We start from the raw sequence: 25,217 nt of genomic DNA, 5'->3' as shown, positions 1-25,217 counted from the left end.
GAGGTGGTGGCTGTTCTCGGTAGTGGCCCGGCGGTTCTCCGCGCGGCGGGCGCGGCCATGGCGCAGCCGGGGAAGCTACTTAAGGAGCAGAAATACGACCGACAGCTGAGGTAAGCCAGGGCTCACCGAGTCGGGCAGGCCAGCGGGTTCCTGTGCGTCCGGGCCGGGGCTAAACGGGCGGGCGGCGTGGTTGGGCCTCCCTCAGGCCTCCCACCGGGCTGGGCCGGGCCGTGCGGCCGGCGCTCAGGGTTCCGGCCTGGGGCCGGCGGTGCTTCTCGAGGGCCGGGACTCGCCTTCCCCGAGGGGCGCGCCCGCCCGCTCGCCACGCGGTGTGCAGGTCGAGGTGCACCGTCCCAGCGTCAGCCGGGTCACCGGGGCGGCTGCCAGTTCCATCTCGCTGTGCTCAGGCTTCTCGTTTTGCAGAATGAGGGGATCGGGAATACCCCATCCCGGCCGCAGAGAGCAGCACCGAGTGTTAGGTATTGTTCTAAGCCGGAGCTGTCCACTAGAAATATAATGCTAGTCTCATGTAAACCACCTGTGTAGTTATATATATATATTTTGGTAGCCACATTAAGAAAGGAAAAACAGGTGAAAATAATTTTAATAATGTAGTTTATTTTATTTAACCCAATATATCCAAAGTATTACCATTTCAACGCATAATCAGTATAAAAAGTTATTAGAGATATTTAACATTTTTTTTCCATTCTGTCCTTGAAATCCAGCACTTTACACTTCCAGCACATCTCAGTTTGGACTAGCCTTATTTCTAGTGCCCAATAGCCACATGTGGCTAATGGCTACCTTAATGGACACTGCAGGTCTAAGCCATTGGGCTGGTTCTTGACTACTTCCTCTCCCATGCCTCTTCTCCTCACACTCCCCATTCCTTATTTATTGATCATCTTCTGTGTGTTAAGGCAGCAAAAGTAACACAAATGTTTGGCTCCCTTCCTTTCTGGAGCCCCCAAGCCAGAAGTTACAGTGTGTCCCTAAGGACTGGAACCCATTTGTATGTACCTACAGCTTAGTGCTGTGTTAGGGGCTTTATGCACTCAATTCTGAGAGCAGCCTTGAAGGTAGATATTCTCTCTGCTTTATAGATGGGGAAACTGAGTCTTAGAGAAGTTCGGTAACCTGCCCAGTTTCCCATGTATTTGAACCAGGCTGTAAACTCAGGTCCTTCTGGCTTTTTCAGAGCTGGTACTATCTGCTCCTGAGCTTCTGGGGAAAGAAGCAAGGTGACAGAGCCCTTGTAACCAACTTGTGTTCTCTTGTAAATTCTTGGAGATCCTTGTGTTTTGAATGTAGATGTAACCATACATGACAAACTTGAGAAGATATTTATTTATTTATTTATTTTTATTTATTTATTTTGCGGTACGCAGGCCTCTCACTGTTGTGGCCTCTCCCGTTGCGGAGCACAGGCTCCGGATGCGCAGGCTCCGCGGCATGTGGGATCTTCCCAGACCGGGGCACGAACCCGTGTCCCCTGCATCGGCAGGCGGACTCTCAACCACTGCGCCACCAGGGAAGCCCGTGAGAAGATATTTTGGATTACTAAGTAACTGTGACAAAAAAGAATTTTTGCTGAGTCCAGTCCATTTAAGGACCAAACTTTACCTTTCATCGTGAGAACTGTTTATTGGCTTTGAAGTGTCAGAGGGAAGCAGTTACAAGCAAAGCAGCAAAGCTGTTCAGCCAGCTAGCAGTCAACAGGCCCTGCTTTCCTTAGGCCAGCAAGAGAATAGAGAGGATTGATTTCTTGTTTGGGCCGTTTCTTGAAATATATTACCTAGAGATGCACTACTATTCTTTTAGGCTTACTTTCCAACTACCCGGGTATCCATCAACCAAATATGTCAGGTGTCTTCTGTGTGCCCTACTTTCACAGAAAAAACAGACATTTCCAGTCTGTCTGGTTCTTCTAGGCTATTCCTCCATGCATTTGACAGCTATTCAGTGATCACTTATCCTGGGCAGGGCACTGTATCGGGCATTGGGGTTCCAGTGGTGAACAGAGGGAGTGGTCTGGACCCTTACGAAGCTTAGAGTGGAATGGAGAGATGGGTGTTCAGCAAATAAAAGACCAAATGAGGGCTTCCCTGGTGGCGCAGTGGTTAAGAATCTGCCTGCCAATGCAGGGGACACGGGTTCGATCCCTGGTCTGGGAAGATCCCACATGCTGCGGAGTAACTAAGCCCGTGCGCCACAACTACTGAGCCTGCACTCCGGAGCCCACGAGCCACAACTACTGAAGCCTGCGTGCCTAGAGCCCATGCTCTGCAACAAGAGGAGCCACCACACTGCAACGAAGACCAAGCACAGCCAAAAATAAATAAATTAAATTAATTAATTTTTTAAAAATCCCAAATGAGGCAGTTACAGTTGTGATATGCTCTGGAGGACACATGGGCTACATAAAAAGGGGGAATCTGCTTTAGATCAGGTGACAGGGACGGCACCTTAAAGCCTATCAGTCCTCCAGGCTATGAAATTTTTCTAATGATTTGGGCTCCGCCTATACTAGTTCCTATACTGACAAGAAAAGATACATTAGTTAATAGGCTTTCTGGGCGAAGGTGACCAGGTTGGATCAGCTGTCATGATGCTTATTTGATCATGTACCTTGCCATGTTGATGATATGCTGGTGTGACAGGATATAACATCTATTTCAGGTTATAACATATATTTCTAATCCTTATTACATCTTTCTGTTTGTTAATGTATGCATTTATTAATCATGCTATTAGAATGTTCATTGGGAATTACATTTTAAAGCACTCTTATTGAAGTCAGTGTGAAGGCTTTTCAGATGATAATTCAGTTTTCTTGGTAAAGCTTTTCTTACTCTTGCAGATGTCATGGTGATAAGTCCTATGTCAAGATCTTAAATATTCTGGATCCCTATAACTTAAGGAGAAATGAAATACAGAATAATAGGTTTTAAATCTAAGGTACTTCTCGGGACTTTCCTGGCGGTCCAGTGGTTAAGATTCCGCACTTCCACTGCAGGGGGCGCAGTTTCAGTCCCTGGGAGGAGAACCAAAATCCCACATGGCCCACATGCCACGTGACATGGCCAAAAAAAAGAAGAAGAATAATAAATAAATAAATCTAAGTTTCTTCTCTAATGTTAATGACTACAAAGACTTTCTGTTCTGTAAGTTATCTGGCTTGAAAAGAGTAATGGACTAGGAGCTGGAAGACCAGATTTTTAGTTCTGATTTAACCCCCCCTTAAACCATGCCAGGCATCAACCTGTTTGAGTCTCAGGTTAGTCAGCTATATAATCCCCGTAACACCTCCTGCTGTTCCTGTCTCACGTATTTGCCATGGTTGTTACATCAGTTATTCTATACAAGAACACTTTAAAGATCAAAGATCATGATTCAAATAAAGTTGTACTTTCATGAAAGCTTTTAAAATGTTAAATTTGTGTATTCTTTTGTAGGTTGTGGGGTGATCATGGGCAAGAGGCTTTAGAATCTGCTCATGTTTGCCTAATAAATGCAACAGCTACAGGAACTGAAATTCTTAAAAACTTGGTACTACCAGGTATTATAGTTTTGTTGTTGTAAATTTACTTCTTTAAGGTTTTGAGCTAGAAATATATATTCTTGACTGACTCTTGTTTTGTCTCCCAGGTATTGGTTCATTTACAATTATTGATGGAAATCAGGTCAGCGGAGAAGATGCTGGAAATAAGTATGTTCTATTCTTTTCAAATACCTGCATGTTAGGGAAGGCAGTGCATTGTCATGGGAGAGCAAGGCCTGAATCCCAGCTTCAACTCCTCAATCAGGGTGACTTAACTTCCAGGTGGAAATAGTCCCTATGCTTAGGATCATGGCAAGGATGAAGTGAGTTAATATAGGTAAAGTGCTAGCACAGTGTCTGGCAAATAGGCCTTTAGTAAAAGATACCTGTCATTACTGTCTTTATTGTTGTTATTAATGAAAAAGGGTAGTCATTATTACTTTATTTGTGAAATCTGGATCCTTCCTGAGTCCTTATATTGATTCCTAGATGTTAGTATATAATTAACAATAATTGTATTTTTGGATTATAAGATAGTAAAAGCTACCTTTTGTTTGTGGTGTCTTCTAAGCTTAGTCCAGGTATATCTCTTTCTACAATACACTGTCTGTAGAAATGCTGTTCGTTTTGGTTTTTTTATAAATTTATTTATTTTATTTTAGGCTGTGTTGGGTCTTCTTTACTGTGCGCAGGTTTTCTCTAGTTGCAGCAAGCAGGCGTTACTCTTTGTTGCGGTGTGCAGGCTTCTCATTGCAGTGGCTTCTCTGGTTGCGCAGCATGGGCTCTAGGCACGTGGGCTCCACTAGTTGCGGCACGCGGGCTCTAGAGCGCAGGCTCAGTAGTTGTGGTGCACAGGCTTAGTTGCTCTGTGGCATGTGGGATCTTCCCGCGCCAGGGCTCAAACCCGTGTCCCCTGCATTGGCAGGTGGACAGGTGGATTCTTAACCACTGCGCCACCAGGGAAGCCCTAAAAATGCTGTTTTAAAGATGGCCTGCATATCATTCTTGAAAGATGATCATATTTAGACTTTCAGAGCATTCCCCAATTTGGATTTCATGCTTGCCTTTTCAGGGACTTGGAGTCTGGGATCTCTCATTATATTTGTCAGTAAACAACAACAATGAGTAAATAGAAGAAATCAGAATTTGGTTCATATTGAGCTTTGTTATCTTTTCTCTGGGTGGTAATACAAGTTTCACTACCACAACACCCTTTTATTGGTATCTATAAAGAAAAAGTCCTTTTATCTTTGCTTACTGGGTTGGTTAGAACAGGGTATAGTAAGAATGAGGTTTCTTTCTCTTGTGGAGCTGCTGAGCTTGTGCTCCAAGGGTACCCTGACTCTGATCAGCAGACTCAGCTCTGGACCTTGGGGCACAACAAGGGGAGGAAGCCTGAATAAATCTGTTATAGTTACTTGCAAAAGCAGACTGTTCAATGCAGCATTTCCCAAGTGTGGTCAGTAGCTGTTAAATGGGCAAATGGATTCCATGGTCAAATGAGTTTGGGAAATGGGTCAAATGAAACTAAATATTTCTTTAGTGTAAGACTTTAATATCATGCGTATTACGTATATTATGAATTTCCAAGAGAGAATATAACATATGGTGTTTCCCAAACTTTTTAAAGCCCGGGAACCCTTTTCTCTCAGAGCATTTTGTGAAATTCATGTTCTGTGGTACATACTTTGGGAAACATTGATTTATTAGCCTGTCTTTGGTTACAAGTTTCATCCAGCTTTCTTCCTCCAGGAAGGCTGTTACAGTCTGAAATTAAAATATAGTTTGTTTTAAACTATGAATGAAATGCACCTGGTATTACAAATAACCTTTCCTTTATAGTCAGAGAAGCCATTAAATTTGTTTTTATTCTGTTTTAGTTTTTTCCTTCAGAGAAGCAGTATTGGCAAGGTAAAAAATCAGTTTGTTATAGAATATAGTTGTATTTGAACATCTAGTGATGCCACTATGTTTCGATTGTTTGAAAAGCTTTACTTTAAAAGAGCTTATTATTCCTCTGAGAAAAAAGCTAATTATCTCATTTTTTTCTGATCTCGTAAATCTTTATATGCTTGGTAGTTTAAGAACTTAGAAGTACTGTTCGTGTTTTTATTATCCTGTGTTAAAGCTAAATATTCAGTGATGTTAATGTTCAGAGGTTGGAGTATTTTGGTTAAGAAGATTTTTTTTTACCAAGAGTTAGTCAGAATGTGTCTTATTTTTGTATTTCATATTAAAAATCTTACAAAACCATATGGGTCAACTTAGTATAGTATTCTGAATAGAAATGACTGTTTCTTTAATGACTGACCTCTGTGCAGGACTGTAAATGTGGGAGGTTAGAGTAAGTCTCAACTTGACTCAGAATCTCCCTGCCTGCTCCCCAGGGTTTTCTGGTCATTTGCCTAATCAGGAAAGTAGAGTGCAAGTCATGTAAGCATTTAAGAATTCTGAATAATGATGGTTTAGCTCTGTTTTAAGTAATACTCTGGTTTAGTCCCAGTTTAAACACTATGAAAAGCAGAGTTGTCATATCTATGCATGGAATTTGGGTTGTTTTACAGTGTTTTTGCCTGATCTGTACATTAGGGGTTACATTTTAACCAATTTTTTTTCTAATTCAAGTAAAATGTTTTGTTTTTAAAAAGAACCGAGCTCAAGCCGCCATGGAATTCTTACAAGAATTAAATAATGACGTCTCTGGGAATTTTGTGGAAGAGGTATATATAGATATATATATATACACACACACATATTATTATTTCTGGTCAGAAATTTAATTTTTTAGTAATTCAGAGCCCTAAATTTAGTAATTTAGTAATTCAGAATTTTGAATCTTTGTATATTTATGTTGAGAGTTGAATTATTTTAACATTGGAGTCTAGCATTTACCTCACTTGTTCTAAAGTAGCTTAACTGTTTCTGTCATCTTTAATATGATTGTCAAATTGTTGGATTTTCTTTCCCCTGTCCTATTTAGAGTCCAGAAAACCTTCTAGACAATGATCCTTCATTTTTCTGTAGGTTTACCATTGTGATTGCAACTCAGCTTCCTGAAAGGTAAATTTTTAAGTTAATTTGTTTCTATTTTAATCTCTTATTAGATTTGCATAGTTTTGTTTTCTCTGCAGAGTCTGTGGTCTTTAAAATTCTTAAACTCCACAGAAACCTTTAATTAGAAGTGCTTATGGATCTCCAGCACTAAAAAGATAGGGAAGAGAAAAATACTGAGATGTGAAACTTTAAAAAAAATATATTTAGAACAGTTAAATTGAACATTGGTTATTTTTTTAGTGAAAAAAAAACTAGTTAGAATTAATTATAGGGAGTGCTTGGCGCTGTATACAAAAGTTTTATAAATATTTTCTTCTTTATTATGGAAATGTTTAGATGTCTTTCAGTAGCATTCTCCCTAATACAAAGGACTAGGTTTTCATATCTCTCTAGTCCAAAAGATATACTTTCTTTGACACTGCAACCTTGTGGAATTGCTTATGTAAATATGTAATATGTTTATGTAAATATGCTGTTTATGTAAATGCAATAGATACATCTTTGCATTTATTATTTAGTAAGAAAGTTGCTTTATTTTAAAGCATTTTCACATTTGGCATGTTTCCATTTGCTTATGTTCTTATCCTTTGTGACTTCTTTTACAGTATATTACTACGTTTAGCAGATGTCCTCTGGAATTCCCAAATCCCTCTTTTGATCTGTAGGACGTATGGACTAGTTGGTTATATGAGGATCATTATAAAAGAACATCCAGGTAAAATTGTTGCACATATGAGGCTTCCTATTGGTTGCTTTAGCTATAATTTTAGGAACTTGACAATTTAGAAAGTCAATTTTAAATCACAGAGTAAATTTGTAGCAGCTCAACTCTGGTTATACGTTCAAAGTGGCAGTCAGAATCAGTAGGCTTTAATCTTTGTATTTCCTTTACTTAGCACTATAGAAGGATACAAAGCAGGAGATACAACAGGTGCAGCTGCTTCATCTTATTAGGAGGCACAGCAGCTATGCAAATACCTAGCTTTTTTTGCCTCCTAACCTACATAGGGCATGTATGTCTGTCACAGGTAAGAGCCAAGGTATGTGGGTTACACTGACACAGAAAGGATATGCCACCTTTCCCCCCACCAGTTTTCTATTCCATTCTCATACAGGCATTAGGCTTCCCCAGTTCAGGTGTAATTGCACACAGCAAGCAAGGCATTTACCTAACTACTGTTCCAAGGAAACAGTGTTTATAGGAGACTGAACTCATCTATAGGCAGGCTTGCATCAGTTCAAGTCCCTTTATTTAGAAAATTTTAATCTTAAATCATCATAAAGTTTTCGTTCAGTACTCCTGCATTGCTCTGAGCCAGGTGCTCTGCTAGTGTAATGACAGTCATTGGCATTGGTAGCATCACTGAAAAGTGGTATCTGCCTGGGCAGCTAAGGAGTGGTATTTGAGACTAAGTTTTTGGCAGTGGTGATGGGTCATTTAAGAGTTGTAAGTAGGAAAGTGACAAGGTAAACTTTTTGTTTTAAACTGGTCACTCTGAAACCCGGTGGAGAATGAATGGATTTGAAGGGGCAAAGATTGGAGACAAGGGTTGCTTTTAGGAGATTTTCAGTGGTCTAGGTGAGAGAAAGAGCCAGAGAGAGAGCCCCTGACTGAGGGCAGATGTTACAAGGATAGGGAAGAGGGAGTAGACGGTAATGAAGGTTAACATTGCTGGCTGTGTGCCTGCCTTTATGTGGATTATTTCATTTAATCTTCCCAAAGTCCTTGTAAGGCAGATACTGTTTTATCTGCTTTTTACAGATAAGGATGCTGAGGCATAGAGAGATTAAGTTATTTACCTAAGGTCACACAGCTAGCAAGTGACAGAATGGATCCTAGCTCTAAACACTCACTGAAATTACACACTTTCCCATGCTCCCCTATGTGGAGAGCTGTGTATGAAGTGACATCAGGATGTGGGGAGTGACTGATACTGGGCCAAGGAAGCTCGAAGTCAGGGAAGACCATCACATTTCTAGGGAAGAGGTCTCGGTAGATGGTGATGCTGTCTGTTGAAGACCACAGGTGGAGGAAGGGTAGGTTGTTGGGTGCTGTCGGAACACAAATTTTATCTATTTTGATCTTTTCCAATTGTAATAACAAGAAAATTCTTCGCTAAAGGAATCTTGGTTTTACTTTTATTAAAACTATAGTCCACTTAAAATTTGTGCATTTAGTAAAATACAAATTTATATGTATATGTAAATTTAACTCAATAATGAACAAAACAATGAAAAAAACCTGTAGGCCCTATGCCCATTTAAAAATTACAGATTTCTGGGCTTCCCTGGTGGCGCAGTGGTTGAGAGTCTGCCTGCCGATGCAGGGGACTCGGGTTTGTGCCCTGGTCCAGGAAGATCCCACATGCCGCGGAGCGGCTGGGCCTGTGAGCCATGGCCGCTGAGCCTGCATGTCCGGAGCCTGTGCTCCGCAAGGGGAGAGGCCACAACAGTGAGAGGCCCGCGTACCGCAAAAAAAAAAAAAAAAAAATTACAGATTTCCTAAGTTCCTATAATGTATGTACTGCCAGCAGTATTGCTAAAGAAGTAAGTTTATCTTTTGGGATTATTTGTTTCACAGTAATAGAATCTCATCCAGATAATGCGTTAGAGGATCTACGACTGGATAAGCCATTTCCTGAACTGAGAGAACATTTTCAGTCTTATGATTTGGATCATATGGAAAAAAAGGTTGGTAGTGTGTGTGACCTTCCATTTATAGGTATACTTAAAACTTTGTTTTTAACCTAAGGTTTTTGAATTACAAAGTGAGGAAGTACTATAAACCTCCATAGTCCTGTCATCCAGGTCACATAGTAACAACATTGTACCTAATTTGTTTTAAATAAATCTATCTTTCCCCAAAATTTAAAAACTTTTTTATTGAAGAAAAGTACATTAACTGAACATATCTGTGTAATCAACACCCAGGTCAAGAAATTGGACATTAACATATCCCAGAAGCCCTCTTCATGGCTCTTTCCTAAACAAATAGATGTACTTTTTAAAACAGTTTGAATTTGGGGTGGTGTTTGTTGAAATTGACTCCTCTTAAAACTTATTTTTAGTGTTTGAGAATTACCAAGGCAACTGCATATTTCATTATAGAAATAATGATATTTATAACAGGCCATGTAATTTAAGGCATATATATATATATATATATGTATATATATATATATATTTTTTTTCCTGATTACCCATTAATTAAATGCAGGTATTTTGTTCATCAGAAAACACAGAAAGGATCCCTTTTCCTTAGTTTTGGATTGGTATCTGAAATCAAGATACTTGAGCTTTGTTTTTGGGTGGCAGTCCCTGAGACAGTTTTCTTAATGGTAAAATGGGGACAATCATAGTATATACCTGCCTTATTAGAATTAAATTGGACACTACCTTCAGAATCTTTGTAAAGCAATTTTTGTTAACCCAGTTCATTTTCCTTCATTCATTATTCCACATATACTGAGAGATGTAAACATTGTTGAATAATTGAATTTAATAAATATTGTTGAATTTGTTGAAAATGATATGGTATAGTGAAAAATAAATGTTAACTAATTAATGTTAACTGATACTGATATTTCCTTTGATTCTTTTATTTTTAGGACCATAGCCACACTCCATGGATTGTGATCATAGCTAAATATTTAGCACAGTGGTATAGTGAAGTATGTCCTTTCTTGAAAAAAGAAATTCCATATATGACTGTATTTTTTTCAGTTTATTATAAAGAATTTCATTGGAGAGGGTGGGACATTGATTTTTTTTCCTTATATGGTTATAGGGCAGCTGATTTAAACTGCTAGTTTAAATCTAGCAGTTTCTCTTTTGATACTGACATTTTTATTAACAAAATGAAATTTGAACAAATGTCATTCTGAAACTGGCAGTGGGGAATGCATGTAGAGAAATGGCCCACAGTTTCTGTTTTCTATCAAGTCAGCTGATTTCACCGAGGTATAGATTTGCTGATGAAATCTCATATGGATAGGGGGAAACTGGACTTTCAGTTTCCATATTTTGAGTTTTTACAACTAGATTAAAAATTTTTTTAACCCAATTTAGACAAATGGACGAATACCTAAAACGTATAAAGAAAAAGAAGACTTCAGAGATTTGATTAGACAAGGTAATATGGGATGTGATTAAATGTATAAAGTTTGAAAAGCATATTGCTTGAAGCTAATGTTTATTGGATTTCTGTCAACACCTTTGTCAGATGATGCCATCATGAGTTTTTGTTTTTGTTTTTGTTTTTTTGTTTTTTTTTGGCTGCATTGGGTCTTTGTTGCTGCACATGGGCTTTCTTTACTTGCAGTGAACGGGGGCTACTCTTCGCTTTGGTGCGTGGGCTTCTCATTGCGGTGGCTTCTCTTGTTGAGGAGCACGGGCTCTAGGCACGTGGGCTTCAGTAGTTGTGGCTCGTGGGCTCTAGAGTGCAGGCTCAGTAGTTTTGGCGCATGGGCTTAGTTGTTCCGCGGCATGTGGGATCTTCCTGGGACAGGGCTTGAACCGGTGTTCCCAGCATTGGCAGGCGGATTCTTAACGACTGCGCCACCAGGGAAGCCCCCATCATGAGCTTTTATTTTATTTTCCTCGGGAGGTTAAGGAGCCACTCCTTGTGTAGTTTTAAGAATGACTAGTGGGCTTCCCTGGTGGCGCAGTGGTTGAGAGTCTGCCTGCCGATGCAGGGGACACGGGTTCGTGCCCCGGTCCGGGAAGATCCCACATGCCGCGGAGCGGCTGGGCCCGTGAGCCATGGCCGCTGAGCCTGCGCGTCCAGAGCCTGTGCTCCGCAAGGGGAGAGGCCACAACAGTGAGAGGCCCGCGTACCGCAAAAAAAAGAAAAAAAAAAAAAAGAATGACTAGTGATTAGCCATATTTCTTCTTCTTAAGGTTCAGTATCCAATCCTCCCTTCAGAATCTGACAAGGTTATCTCCATAATGCTGGGGGGAGAGAAAGAGTGAAAAGAAAAGGGCTGTTGTTCGCTAATCAATTTCTATTTTAATAGGAATTCTAAAGAATGAAAATGGGGCTCCGGAAGATGAAGAGAATTTTGAAGAAGCTATTAAAAATGTGAACACAGCACTAAATACAACTCAGGTATTAAGAGCTGATGAGGTATTCACAAATGAAAGGTGTTTTCTGAAGTCCTCATACGTGAAATAGTTGATTTTAATTTTAATTTAATATTTCTCAAATTGTAGAGTTGGTTAGAAATTAATATCTGTAATACAGCTTGAATATTCTTTTAATAAGATTCTGTATTGTCCTTGTTAAAATGGATCTCAGTGCTTCAGCATATAATTTGATACAGTGATTTATATAAATTAATTGTGTGAAGTACATGATTTGTGAATAATAAGTGTTTGGGGGTAGGAATTATATAATGAAGGTGGTATTTTGCTGTTCCAAAATAGTGTTGCCTGAAAAGTTAAATCTTACCCTGCTTTGCTTTTGACAGTAATTATTTGGATATATTGGAAGATGTTCTTAAAGACATTGTATACCTTAAAAGTTACTTGGAGGATAACCTAGTGTAGATGCCCTTTGATTGTTGTTGTTTTGTTTTTGAATTCTGGCCAGTGAGTTTTTTGGGGAACTTTGGAATAATACAACTGGTAGTATAAATTAGAATTTTCTTATAATTTTTTTAATCTTTTTTTTGGCTGCACCACACAGATTGTGGGATCTTAGTTCCCTGACAGGAATTGAACCCGGGCCCTCAGCAGTGAGGGCCTAACAGTTAGCAGTGTGGAGTCCTAACCACTGGACCACCAGGGAATTCCCAGAATTTTCTTATAATTTAAAACAGGAAAAAATGCTACCCTTCAAGTTAGGAACGCACTCAAGGTGTCATTACATACTCTTTGGAGACAATGAGGTAGTGTTGCTGAGTGCTTAAAAGTGTGTGCTCTGTGAATCACACAGTCTTCTGGGGTGTTGAAAATTTTCTGTGTCTCAGTTGGGGTGATGGTTAGAAGTATGTGTATCGTTATCAAAAAACATTGAATTGTACATTTAAGATTTGTACATTTGGGGCTTCCCTGGTGGCGCAGTGGTTGAGAGTCCACCTGCCGATGCAGGGGACACGGGTTTGTGCCCCGGTCTGGGAGGATCCCACATGCCGCGGAGTGGCTGGGCCCGTGAGCCATGGCCGCCGAGCCTGCGTGTCCGGAGCCTGTGCTCCGCAATGGGAGAGGCCACAACAGTGAGAGGCCCGCGTACCACAAAAAAAAAAAAAAAAGATTTGTACATTTTGCTGAATGTAAAATTTACCCCAATTAAAAAAAACAAGCTTCTCATGGTTGGGGGACAGTGAACTAAGCAAACAGACAAATGTGCCAGGTGCTGTGAACAAAATTAGAGTAGAACAGAGGGGTAGAGCATGATGGAGAGGAGGTCTGGGATCAGGAGGGGCCAGGGAGACACTCAAAGAGATGTGTTTAAGCAGAAGCCTAAGTGAAGTGTCATGCAGAGGTCTGGAGGAAGAGCTTTTCAGGCCAAGGAAGCACATGTACAAAGGCCCAGAGTGGGATGATGCTTGGCATTTGTTCAAGGATCAGTATGAAAGCCACTGTGTTTGGAATGAAGTAAACAAGGGGGAAAGAGGTGGGAAGGATTTAAGTTTGGAGAGGCAGAAAGGGCCTGATCATAAAGGCACTGCAGGCCACTAGAGTGTTTTGAGCAGGGGAATGGAGTGACCTGATTTATATTTCTAAAAAAATTATTCTGCCTCTTGTGAGGTCAAAAGACTGTAGGGGACTGGGAGTGGAAGCAGAGAGAGCAGTTAGGAATTACCAGTAAGAAAGTTCTTTTTTCCACACAACAGTAGAATCAAAGCCTAAGGTTTCTATAGTTTTTATTACTGTATGATCTTGCTAGCATTAAATATCCTTAATTTAACGACCTCGTTTCTGTCAGAGTGGTTGTCTCTTTCAGCAGTCACTAATTAGGGTGTAAGGGTTTCAGATTTTTGACAAGATGGAAAAACATGAAGGACTACAAATCTAGCTTGGTATTAATGTCTGTTATCTTTGTTCTGTCTTCAAATATGACTATCAAAAGATTTACTTAGGCTCCTTCTTTACTCTACTTATGATGTAAGAGAATAGGTCAGTCTTTAATGCTAACAGCAGTGGGCAGGAGGGGACTTTCTTCCATTCGCTCTTTCCCCAACGAATCTCCATCTGGTGGTGATTCTGAATAAAAGTCTAAGTTTGTATTTGAACTTGTTTGGAAAATTGCAGTGGAAGTTAAAGTGGGCAGTGAAAATAAAAATGAACTTACATTAATTCTTAGTATAAGTAAATGTTTCATGTTCCTTTGTTAGATCCCAAGCAGTATTGAAGATATATTTAATGATGATCACTGCATAAATATCACCAAACAGGTAACAATAACAAAAAAAGTAAAAATAGTGCCACCTTAACCTTTGGGTCAAATTCAGATGTCACTTAATATTATTATTTTTTGCTTCTTTTAGACTCCAGCATTTTGGATTTTAGCTCGTGCCTTAAAGGAATTTGTGGCCAAAGAGGGTCAAGGAAATTTACCTGTTCGAGGCACAATTCCTGATATGATTGCAGATTCAGGCAAATATATAAAACTTCAAAATGTGTAAGTCACCTGTTTTCAAACTATGTAGTAGAAAAATCAATCTGTTTATATTAGAGATGAACATATTTTATCAGTCTACCAGAAATCAGAAATCAAATGGAAACCTGTTATAATCTTATCACTTTAAAAATAATCTAAGGGACTTCCCTAGGGGCGTAGTGGTTAAGAATCCCCCTGCCAATGCGGGGACACAGGTTCTATCCCTGGTCCGGGAAGATTCCACATGCCGTGGAGTAACGAAGCCCGTGCGCCGCAACTACTGAGCCTGTGCTCTAGAGCCTGCGAACCACAGCTACGGAAGCCTGCACGCCTAGAGCCCGTGCTCCACAAGAGAAGCCACTGCAGTGAGAAGCCCGCGCACCACAACAAAGAGTAGCCTCCACTCGCCACAACTAGAGAAAGCCCACGTGCAACAACAAAGACCCAATGCAGCCAAAAATAAATAAATTTATAAAAATAAGCTAAAAAACTTAGGGGGAAGATTTTTTTTAATATATTTTATTTTTAAGAATAGTTTAAGTTCACAGCAAAATTGGGCAGAAAGTATAGAGTTCCCACGTACCCCCTGAAGGGTCAGATTTTGTTTTTCATATTTTAAGATAAAACCTAACATTTGAGCACTTAACTCTATGCTATCAACTGTTCTATGTATTAACTAATTTAATATTCACAATAGCCCTATGAGAGAGATACTATTATTGTCCCAGTTTTACAGGTGAGAAAACTATGACATAGAAGAGGTAATTTTTTCAGGGTCTGACAACTGGGAAATGGCAAAACCAAGATTTGAATCTATGAAACTCACCTGTATACTCTTAACCATGGCCCTGTACTCTCTTTTATCTGTAATTTAAAACTTTGAAGTCTTTAGTTTTGATGAATTTTTTGTCATTAATTTTCATAATTTAAAGAGTTCATGACTATAGATAGACACCTGCTATCCAGTTATCACTATCACCCAGGTAGATTGTCATAAGGACAGGTCTCAATGGATATTACCCTTGTGTACTTTGGGCATGGTGCTGATGAATCCAGGGCCACTGGCCTTGTTTCTTTAGGGACCAGATAATGACAACACAGAGAAGGTCTCTGTTCCCTAGACAGATTGTACTCTTCATCTCAGTCATTCTCTAACACATCTTTATTGCCCTAGCCTAAAAGTTCATCTACCTAAAACTTGGGAAAAGTCAGTTGAGGACAAAAGAATTATGACCTCATATCAGAGGTAGTCAGCTTAACACTGATCATCTCTAGAGGGTGAAAATGTAAATAGACTTAAAAGTTTTACATGAATTTGTAGATGGACAGTTCTGAAGTATTTAACTTTCCTTGGACTTGACTTCAAGGAGATTGTGTTCTTTTGCAACATCTTTTGTTAGGTCCTCTGTCAGAGAAGCATGGATCATGGATCTCTCTAGAAGGGCAGTTTTTAAGTTAGGTGCTGTTAATTATTGAGGGAGCCTAGGTTATTAGTGCAGTCCAAGAATCCGTCACCAACCACTAAGAGGTGCTGGTAGCATTTCCATGGCATTGTCACATTTCATGTATTTTCAGATCAGTATTTTTTCATGAAAGGGAAAGACATTTTTTGTCTGATTCATGGTGATATTTAAATTTGGTAATTTATTATTTATTTATTTATATTTGCCTGCATTGGGTCTTTGTTGCTGCGCACGGGCTTTCTCCAGTTGTGCCGAGTGGGGACTACTCTTCGTTGCGGTGCGCGGTCTTCTCATTGCCGTGGCTTCTCTTGTTGCGGAACATGGGCTCTAGGCACGCGGGCTTCAGTAGTTGTGGCATGTGGGCTCAGTAGTTGTGGCTCATGGGCTCTAGAGCTCAGGCTCAGTAGTTGTGGCACATGGGCTTAGTTGCTCCGTGGCATGTGGGATCTTCCCGGCCCAGGGCTTGAACCCGTGTCCCCTGCACTGACAGGCGGATTCTTAACCACTGCGCCACCAGGGAAGTCCCCAAATTTGTTAATTTAAATATTCGTTAATAGTAGCTTTTTGTTGTTCTTTTCCAGTTACCGCGAAAAAGCAAAGAAAGATGCTGCTGCTGTGGGTAATCACGTTGCCAAATTGCTTCAGTCTATAGGCCAGGTAAGCTGCCGGGCACACTGCCTTTGATGGACAGTACAGCTCCAGATAGGCCTGATTGCATCATGTAACTCCAGCCAGAAAAGGCTTAGAGAGAAGGTGTGGCACTGGCTCAAAGCTTCTTTAGAGGGGTCCTCACTTGCCTGCTAATGAGAAGGCCTGTCATAGTGATGGGCTTTGTGCTGTACCCTCTGTTAATCTGCTTTTATACTGGAGCAAAATCTGCATTTATCTCTTTACAGGCACCAGAGTCCATTTCAGAGAAAGAATTAAAATTACTCTGTAAGTCACCTTGACTTAATTTCCTTATTTTGTTTGATAAAAATGTGCCATGGGAAATGTTCCCAGCAATTTTAAATGGTTGAAATTAAAAATTTTCCATGGTCTCAGTGGTATTGACATAGGTAATTATTACGTAAGGTTTTTTTTTTCTCATGATAAATGGAGAGGGTATTCTAAGACTGGTCAGAGGTAGAGCATCTTTATCTAATGCTAAAAAGACATGAAGATCAATTAATTGAAAATTATCAGTAATACAGAATTATTTTCAGCTTACTCATTTTAAATAACTTGGGAAAGTTTTATCTGAAGACTTTGGGTGTGAAGTCTTGAGTCACATGTACATTGACAGTATTGGTTTAAATACTAACTTTGATCAGTGTTAAATGACTGTGATAGAATTAAGAATTTTGCCATCTAGTTTCAGAGTGGCTAGGCTCCCGGGGTCGTCTTGATAACTCCTGAGTAGGCCCAGAGAATTCAAGAGTTAGTTTAAGAGTAATAAAATCTGTTTTACATGCCATCTGAGGATTTCTCCCTGTAGCTATGACCCCTAGTTTCTGCAAAAGTCTATATTTTGTATGTTACCCATCCTTAAAATTATTTATCCAAATTATTCATTTTAAGACTCTTCAACATGTTTGTTTAGGCTTAGTTTCAATGTTTTGTTCCACTACTAATCTTACCCTGTGTTTATGCATTAGTGTTTGTGCTACTGGATTATATGATACCAGATTAAAAGCTGGATGTGTTGGGTATTTGAGACTTTATTATTCTGGTCTCTATTGGGATATGTTTGAAAATTTCCATAATACAAAGTTTTTTGTTTTTTGTTTTTTGTTTTTAAAGCCTTACATATTCTCAGAGCACAATATGTATAACACTCTCCTTCAGTACTGCTTGTCCATAATAATGATAAAAACTACTATTCATTGAGCCCTATCAGGCATTCTGCTTGGTATGGACTGTACACAGTTACACTTTTGATCCACAGAACAACTCAAAGGTAAACAATATACCTCCATTTTACAAGTGAAAACTGAGGCTCAGAGAAGTGCCATCACCTATGTAATCAGTGCTGAACTGGTTGTAATCCCAAGGACATGAATTTAAGATAACTTGTGTTCTGGTGCCATCTCTGCTAACTATTAGAACCTTTTCTTCATACTTCCATGTCTGTAAAGAGGATACACAGAATTTCCTGTTCTTAATCGGGATAGTCATGTATCTTAACCATTTACTTCCATAATGTCTTTTCTGTGTTTAGGCAGCAATTCTGCATTTCTTCGAGTGGTGAGATGTCGATCCTTAGCTGAAGAATATGGCTTGCATACAATTAACAAGGATGAAATTAGTAAGTAATAACCTTTTTTAAGTGAAGTTTTTTCTTTTTAAAATTAATTAATTTATTTATTTTTGGCTGTATTGGGTCTTCGTTTCTGTGCGAGGGCTTTCTCTAGTTGCGGCGAGCAGGGGCCACTCTTCATCGCGGTGTGCGGGCCTCTCACTGTTGCAGCCTCTCTTGTTGCGGAGCACAGGCTCCAGATGCGCAGGCTCAGTAGTTGTGGCTCACGGGCGCAGTTGCTCCGTGGCATGTGGGATCCTCCCAGACCAGGGCTCGAACCCGTGTCCCCTGCATTGACAGGCAGACTCTCAACCACTGTGCCACCAGGGAAGCCCCAGTAATAACTTTTTGATGCTAGGTTATTAATTAATTCTAAGGATATAAATATTTTGTGTATAACAATGTATAGTAGACTATATGGTGATAACATAAAGGATAATGTAAATATTTATACTCTAAATTTTATTCTATAAACCTGTCCAAGAAGTCATAATTTCAAATATAAAACTTAATATATACATACATAAAATCCTATTTAGGTCACTGAGTAAGTTGTGTGATATGTAGAAGAGCTAAAGTCAGCATAATACTACCTTAGTAGAGGTTATGTGACCATAGCTAATAGTCTAAGACCATTGGGTTTTATCTCAGTAACGTATCTCCCTTTATTTTATAATTATTTATTATTTTCTATTTTAATGTCACAAAATATTTAAATTTTATGATAGAATTCCCTTGTATTCTGAAACTTGAGTATATAGTAAATTCAGTTCTTCCTTGTTTTTATGGCATGAATTACACAAATTATACTGAAATTTTTTTCCTTTCAGTTTCCAGCATGGACAGTCCAGATAATGAGATAGTATTATACTTGATGTTACGGGCTGTTGATAGATTTCATAAACAACATGGTAGATATCCAGGTAAGAATAGCAATCAAATTATCAAATACAATAAAATCTTGTGTTTTGGCCACACAGCATGGCTTGTGAGATCTTAGTTCCCTGACCAGGGATTGAACCGAGGCCACAGCAGTGAAAGCTCCAAGTCTTAACCACTGGACCACCAGAGAATTCCCAATAAAATCTTTTTTTTTTTTAATTAATTAATTTATTTTTGTCTGCGTTGGGTCTTTGTTGCTGCATGCAGGCTTTCTCTAGTTGCGGTGAGCGGGGGCTACTTTTTTTGTGGTGTGCGGGCTTCTCATTGCAGTGGCTTGTCTGTGTTGCAGAGCACGGGCTCTAGGCACGTTTCAGTAGTTGTGGCACACAGCTCAGTAGTTGTGGCACATGGGCTTAGTTGCTCCACGGCATGTGGGATCTCCCCGGACCAGGGCTCGAACCCATGACCCCTGCATTGGCAGGCAGATTCTTAACCACTGTGCCACCAGGGAATTCCCCAATAAAACCTTAAATAAATACTTAAATAGAATGAAATCTTAAAGGATTCTTGGGGTGTTTGCAGTAGTGATGCTTGAAGTCACACTGTAAACAATTTACAGCTGGTTTGTCTCAGGAAATACCATTTGTTTTTTAAGTGTAACCAGTTGCAAGTAGTGTTTGATTCAACACAGGGGACTGTTGGTTGATTGCATATAGGATAAAATTTTTTCCTGTCAGTTTGTACAGTTTACTTCTAAGACTCACACTGAGTTTGATTTAGTGGAATGAGAAAGCCACAAGAAGTATGCCTGTGATTTCCGAGCTCAGAACTCTGAAGATGTTTCTTTGCTCAGTATCTATTTTTTGTTATCTGTTAATGTAGTAATTGGGGAATTGGCATATGCTCAAAGGTCTTCAGTTGCCCAGGATATCTTTATTAAGATTGTAATTTTAATTGTGCAGGATTATTGCATAGCAGCACATTCTGGGTGTGTCATAAAACCTGTTGTCCCAACTGATGTAGTATACCCACTGAGTTATAACCTTAATGAGCAAGCTTACCAGAAAAGGAAAAGGAATAAACACCAAATATGTATTGCTTTATTTGTATTGTTTGCTTAGAATGTATTTTTGGTTATCTCTTGCATAATCAACCATCCCCAAATTTAGTAGTTTAAAACAATCAATTTTTCTGTCTCGTTACTTTGTGGATTGGCTGGACTCGGTTAGGCAGTTCTCACTGGGGGAAGGGGATCTCATGCAGTTGCATGACGCCTGGGGCTGGAGTCATCCAAGAAGACATGCTCACTCACGTGTGTGGCACTTTAGTTGGGATATCTGGAACTGCTGTTGGGGGAGTGGGCCGGTGCTGGTCAGGCCTCTCTCTCCACATGGCTACTTGGAGCTTCCTTTTAGCATGGGAGTCCTAGATTTCTTACATAGTGGCTGCCTTCCCCAGAGTTAACATTCCAAAAGACCCAGGTGGAAGGTACAAGGCTTTTTATGACTTGGCCTTGGAAGTCACAGCATCACTTATGTCATGTTCTGTTGGCTTCACAGGGTCACATTAGATTAAGAGCGGAAGGGGGACCACACAAGGGCACGAAGAGGTGTTCATTGGGGAGCCATCATGGGAGATTAGCTGTTACACAGAGCACAGGCTTTGGAGTTAAACCTAGGTCCACATCCAAGTTCTGTCACTTATTATCTCTTGATCTTGGGTGAGTCACTATTTCCCTCCAAGTCTCAGTTCTCTCGGTATGGAAAGGTGATAATAATAACTACTCTATTAGATTGTAAGGGTTAGATACGTGATGTATAAAAATCACTTAACATATTGCTTAGCTTTTTTAAAGTACTCAATAAAGGGTAGATGCTACTATTTTGAGAAGGAGTGCTGATAGGTCTTTTTTATTAATTAGTTTATTTTTATTTTTGGCTGCATTGGGTCTTCGTTACTGCACACGGGCTTTCTCTAGTTGTGGCGAGTGGGGGCTACTCTTCGTTGCGGTGCTCAGGCTTCTCATTGTGGTGGCTTCTCTTGTTGCAGAGCACGGGCTCTAGGTGTGCAGGCTTCAGTAGTTGTGGCATGCGGGCTTAGTAGTTGTGGCTCGCAGGCTGTAGAGCGCAGGCTCAGTAGTTGTGGCGCACGGGCTTAGTTGCTCCGCGGCATGTGGGATCTTCCCAGACCAGGGCTCAAACCCATGTCCCCTGCGTTGGCAGGTGGATTCTTAACCACTGCGCCACCAGGGAAGTCCCGATGATAGTTTTTAAACTAGAGAGGTTAAAAAATAAAATAAACTAGAGGGGTTTAGTAATACCTGGATATTATGGCAATTACATTTTTCCTGCCAGTAGTAATAATAATGATAGCTTACCTTTGGAGACATCATAGTTTAATCATTAAGAACTGCCTGGGCTCATATCACAGTTTTGCTACTTATGAGCTAAGTAACTCAGGCAAATAACTTAATCTGTCTGTGCCTCAGTTTCCTTATCTGTAAAATCAAGATAATAATAGTGCCTACTTCACAGGGTTGCTCTAAGGATTAAATGAATTAATATTTTAGATGGTGTTTAGAACAATGTCCAGCATCTATTAATGCTCCATAAGTGTTACCTATTATTATAGTTTTTTGTTGTTGTTGTTTTTGTGGTACGCAGGCCTTTCACTGTTGTGGCCTCTCCCATTGTGGAGCACAGGCTCCAGACACGCAGGCCCAGCGGCCATGGCTCATGGGCCCAGCCGCTCCGCGGCATGTGGGATCTTCCCAGACCGGGGCACGAACCCGTGTCCCCTGCTTCGGCAGGCGGACTCTCAACTATTATTATAGTTTTATATGTGTCATTTAATCTCCTGGAAATGGGTAATAAACGCTATAAGTTTTATAAAGGGTATAAATAGGACATTACTTTCTCCTTCATTCAGTTCTATCAAATAATTATTGAGCACCACTACGTGTCAGATACTCTTCTAGATACTGGGTAAGGAGCACTGAACAAAGCAGATTTGTCAAACTCAAATTTTTAATAGATTTTAGATGGTTTCTTTGATTGTTACAAATTTGTGATAGTTGCAAATATTAGTCTCATACTTTCCATTATTTTTGTTCTTATTTCAGTTTTACACCTTAATGTTTTAACTAGAACACCTAAAACTGGATTAAATAAAGGAGATAGCCAATAATTTTGAGTCACATATTTATTTTAATGAAAATTAATTTGCATGTATATATTTTAGGGGTATCTAACTATCAAGTTGAAGAAGATATAGGCAAGTTGAAGTCTTGTCTCACTGGCTTCCTTCAGGAATATGGATTATCCATAATAGTGAAAGATGATTATGTCCATGAATTGTGAGTATTTTTTTAGGGAATGCAAGAGACAATACTGTCCTGTCATAAGGCTAATAATCTATGTTCATATCTCCATCCTTTCCTAAGGCTAATAATCTATGTTCATATCTCCATCCTTTCCTGTAGTTGCCGATACGGAGCTGCTGAACCACACACCATTGCTGCATTCTTAGGGGGTGAGTTCCAGAGATGAGAAGACTGTCACCTGTTGTTATATAGTACAGTTATGAAGTTTTGTTTTCCCAGCTGTTTTAACTAGGGAGGTCAGTAAAGCACAACGTTAATATTGAGTGTGGATTATTTTGGTAGCCCCCAAACTGGTCTCCGTGCTTTCCGTCTCTCCTACTGCTGTCCATTTTAAACTCCTGAAGAGTAATTAATCTTTCTAAAGCATAGCTCTGATTGTGTCTCTCACTAACCCTCTGACCTGGCAGTACACACATATACACTACAGTAGTCCTCGGAAAATAAATCCAGAGTCTTTCATTTGACATTTAAAACATTCTGTGTTCTGGTTTTACCCAGCCTTTCTGGCCTTGGTTTTTTCAAGTTACTTGCTTTTCCCCTAGACATGCCCTTTGATTTCCCGCTCCTTGAATCTTTACCCCACTCTGGGCCCATTTACCTTAAGTCTCCCTGTTGCCTGCATGTCTAAAATCTACCTGTTCTTCAGGACCCAACTCAACAATACCATCTCTTAAATAAAACTCCTTGGAGCCTGGAAGTTTGAGGTCAGGGCCAGCATAGTTGGTTTCTGGCGAGGCCTTTCTTTGTGGCTTGTAGGCAGTCACAGTCTTGCCATGTGCCATAACCTCTTCTTTGTGCAGGAAGGTGAGGAGGCTCTCTGGTGTCTCTTCTTCTAAGTATACTAATCCCGTCATGAGGGCCCCACCCCCGTGACCTCAATTACCTAATTACCTCCCAAAGACTTCAACTCCATCTCCAAATACGGTAACATTGGGGGTTAAGGCTTTAACATTTGAATTTTGGGGGACATGCATTCGGTCTATAACATGTGCATTCTATAATCATTCTGCACAAGTCATTTCTTTCAGGTCTTTTTAAAAATATTATCTTCCCCTGTGAGGCCATCCCTGATTGATTTAAAACAGTCCCTCCTCTTGCATCATATCCCCCTTCCTTGCTTTTTCTCCTTAGCACTTAGTCACTTGACGTTTTACTTATTTGTAAATTCTCTCTCCCTCACTACTGAAAAGTAAGATCCATAAGGGTAAGGATTTTTGTCTTTTGTTCCCTGCTGTATCCCTAGTGCCTAGGACAGTGTCTGGTACATAGTAGAGTCTCAAATTTGATTGAATCAGTGAATGTGAAAGTAGAAGCTTCAGATTATAAAAGATGAAAAATTGTTTTTTTGGTAGTTTTTTTTTTTCTTTTCTGTTTTGTTTTGAATAGTAACTTTAAAACTTGTTACTGTTACTCTATACTCAGACTGTGACTGAGTATAGCAGTCTGGGTATCTAATATAGATCCTTTCCAAATTACAGATATTCCTTTACCCTCCCTTTTAAAAAAAATTTATTTATTTTATTTATTTATTTTTTGCTGCATTGGGTCTTTTTTGCTGCACGTGGGCTTTCTCTAGTTGCAGTTTGCGGGCTTCTCATTGTGGTGGCTTCTCCTGTTGTAGAGCACGGGCTCTAGGCGCCTGGGCTTCTGGAGTGTGGCTCGCGGGCTCTGGAGTGCAGGCTCAGTAGTTGTGGCACACGGGCTTAGTTGCTCCGCGGCATGTGAGATCTTCCTGTACCAGGGCTCGAACCTGTGTCCCCTGCATTGGCAGGCGGATTCTTAACCACTGCACCACAAGGGAAGCCCCTTTACCCCCTTTCTTTTTTTTTTTTTTTTTTTGCGGTACGCAGGCCTCTCACTGCTGTGGCCTCTCCCGTTGCGGAGCACAGGCTCCGGACACGCAGGCCCAGCGGCCATGGCTCACGGGCCCAGCCGCTTCACGGCATGCGGGATCCTCCCGAACCAGGGCACGAACACACGTCCCCTGCATCGGCAGGCGGACTCTCAACCACTGCACCACCAGGGAAGCCCCCCCACTTTTTATTATAAAACATGCACAGGGTAAAATTCAAATGCAACAGAAGGGTATCCTTTGAGAATCCTTTCTGCCTATATTTAGCCTTTAAAAAAAGTGCAGTCATCCATACTATTGTTTTGACTTTTTCTTGCTTAATATATTTTGCCAGTCTTTTTTTTTTTTTTTTTTTTGCGGTACACGGGCCTCTCACCGCTGTGGCCTCTCCCGCCGTGGAGCACAGGCTCCGGACACACAGGCTCAGCGGCCATGGCTCATAGGCCCAGCCGCTCCGCGGCATGTGGGATCCTCCCAGACCGGGGCACGAACCCGTGTCCCCTGCATCGGCAGGCGGACTCCCAACCACTGCGCCACCAGGGAAGCCCTTTGCCAGTCTTTTTAAACCACCATAATTAAAAATACTTCTTTCTTTTAAACTGTGGCATAATATGCCAGGGTGTGAATGTATAGAACAAAATTTTTATTTCCTTTAGTAACATAGTTATAAAAAATTGTAGTCCTTTGTTTTGATATGACTCAGTAAGTTATGTCTGTTTTGGATTACTTTTAAACATCTTTGGTTTTGGAAAGGAAAGGTTTTCTTTACAGAATTGAATATTTTTATAGAACTCTTTAAATTTACCTTTTTCAAAGATTTGCTTTTCTCCTTTTTCCTTGCAGGAGCTGCTGCTCAAGAGGTTATCAAAGTAATCACCAAACAATTTGTAATTTTTAATAATACTTACATTTATAGTGGCATGTCACAAACTTCAGCAACTTTCCAGTTGTAGAATAAGTACCCTATAGTGTGTTAATGGTTGAAACTGTAATTGCCGTCAGGTTGTGCTCCAGTTTGTAAAGTTCTGCTAAGGGAGAACTGTTAAGTTGTTTCCTTAATAAACATTTTTCTCATTTATAATAATGTAGTCTTGTTCTTTGGGGAGCTGAGGTGGAGGGAGGAAGGAAACAGTTTTCTCAGAGAATAAAAGCTATCCAT

At 40.1% G+C, this 25,217-nt stretch overlaps 1 protein-coding gene across 1 annotated transcript; it reads left to right on the top strand.

Moving 5' to 3' along the window:
- NAE1 (NEDD8 activating enzyme E1 subunit 1) lies at window positions 1-25,142 on the top strand. Its single transcript, XM_060084600.1, has 20 exons — window positions 1-110; window positions 3,459-3,562; window positions 3,652-3,712; window positions 5,425-5,455; window positions 6,193-6,264; window positions 6,525-6,604; window positions 7,204-7,313; window positions 9,180-9,289; window positions 10,207-10,269; window positions 10,667-10,730; window positions 11,614-11,705; window positions 13,936-13,995; window positions 14,089-14,222; window positions 16,246-16,321; window positions 16,561-16,600; window positions 17,865-17,951; window positions 18,773-18,865; window positions 22,065-22,179; window positions 22,306-22,355; window positions 24,902-25,142. Exons 1-20 carry the CDS (start codon window positions 58-60, stop codon window positions 25,009-25,011), a joined length of 1,605 nt encoding a protein of 534 aa, XP_059940583.1. The 5' UTR covers window positions 1-57; the 3' UTR covers window positions 25,012-25,142.
- Window positions 25,143-25,217: the final 75 nt, after the last annotated feature.

This window comes from Mesoplodon densirostris, chromosome 19 (assembly GCF_025265405.1).
Source record: "Mesoplodon densirostris isolate mMesDen1 chromosome 19, mMesDen1 primary haplotype, whole genome shotgun sequence".
NCBI lineage: Eukaryota > Metazoa > Chordata > Mammalia > Artiodactyla > Ziphiidae > Mesoplodon > Mesoplodon densirostris.
The sequence above is the reverse complement of the archived record's forward strand: the minus strand, read 5'-3'. Positions and strand labels throughout refer to the sequence as shown.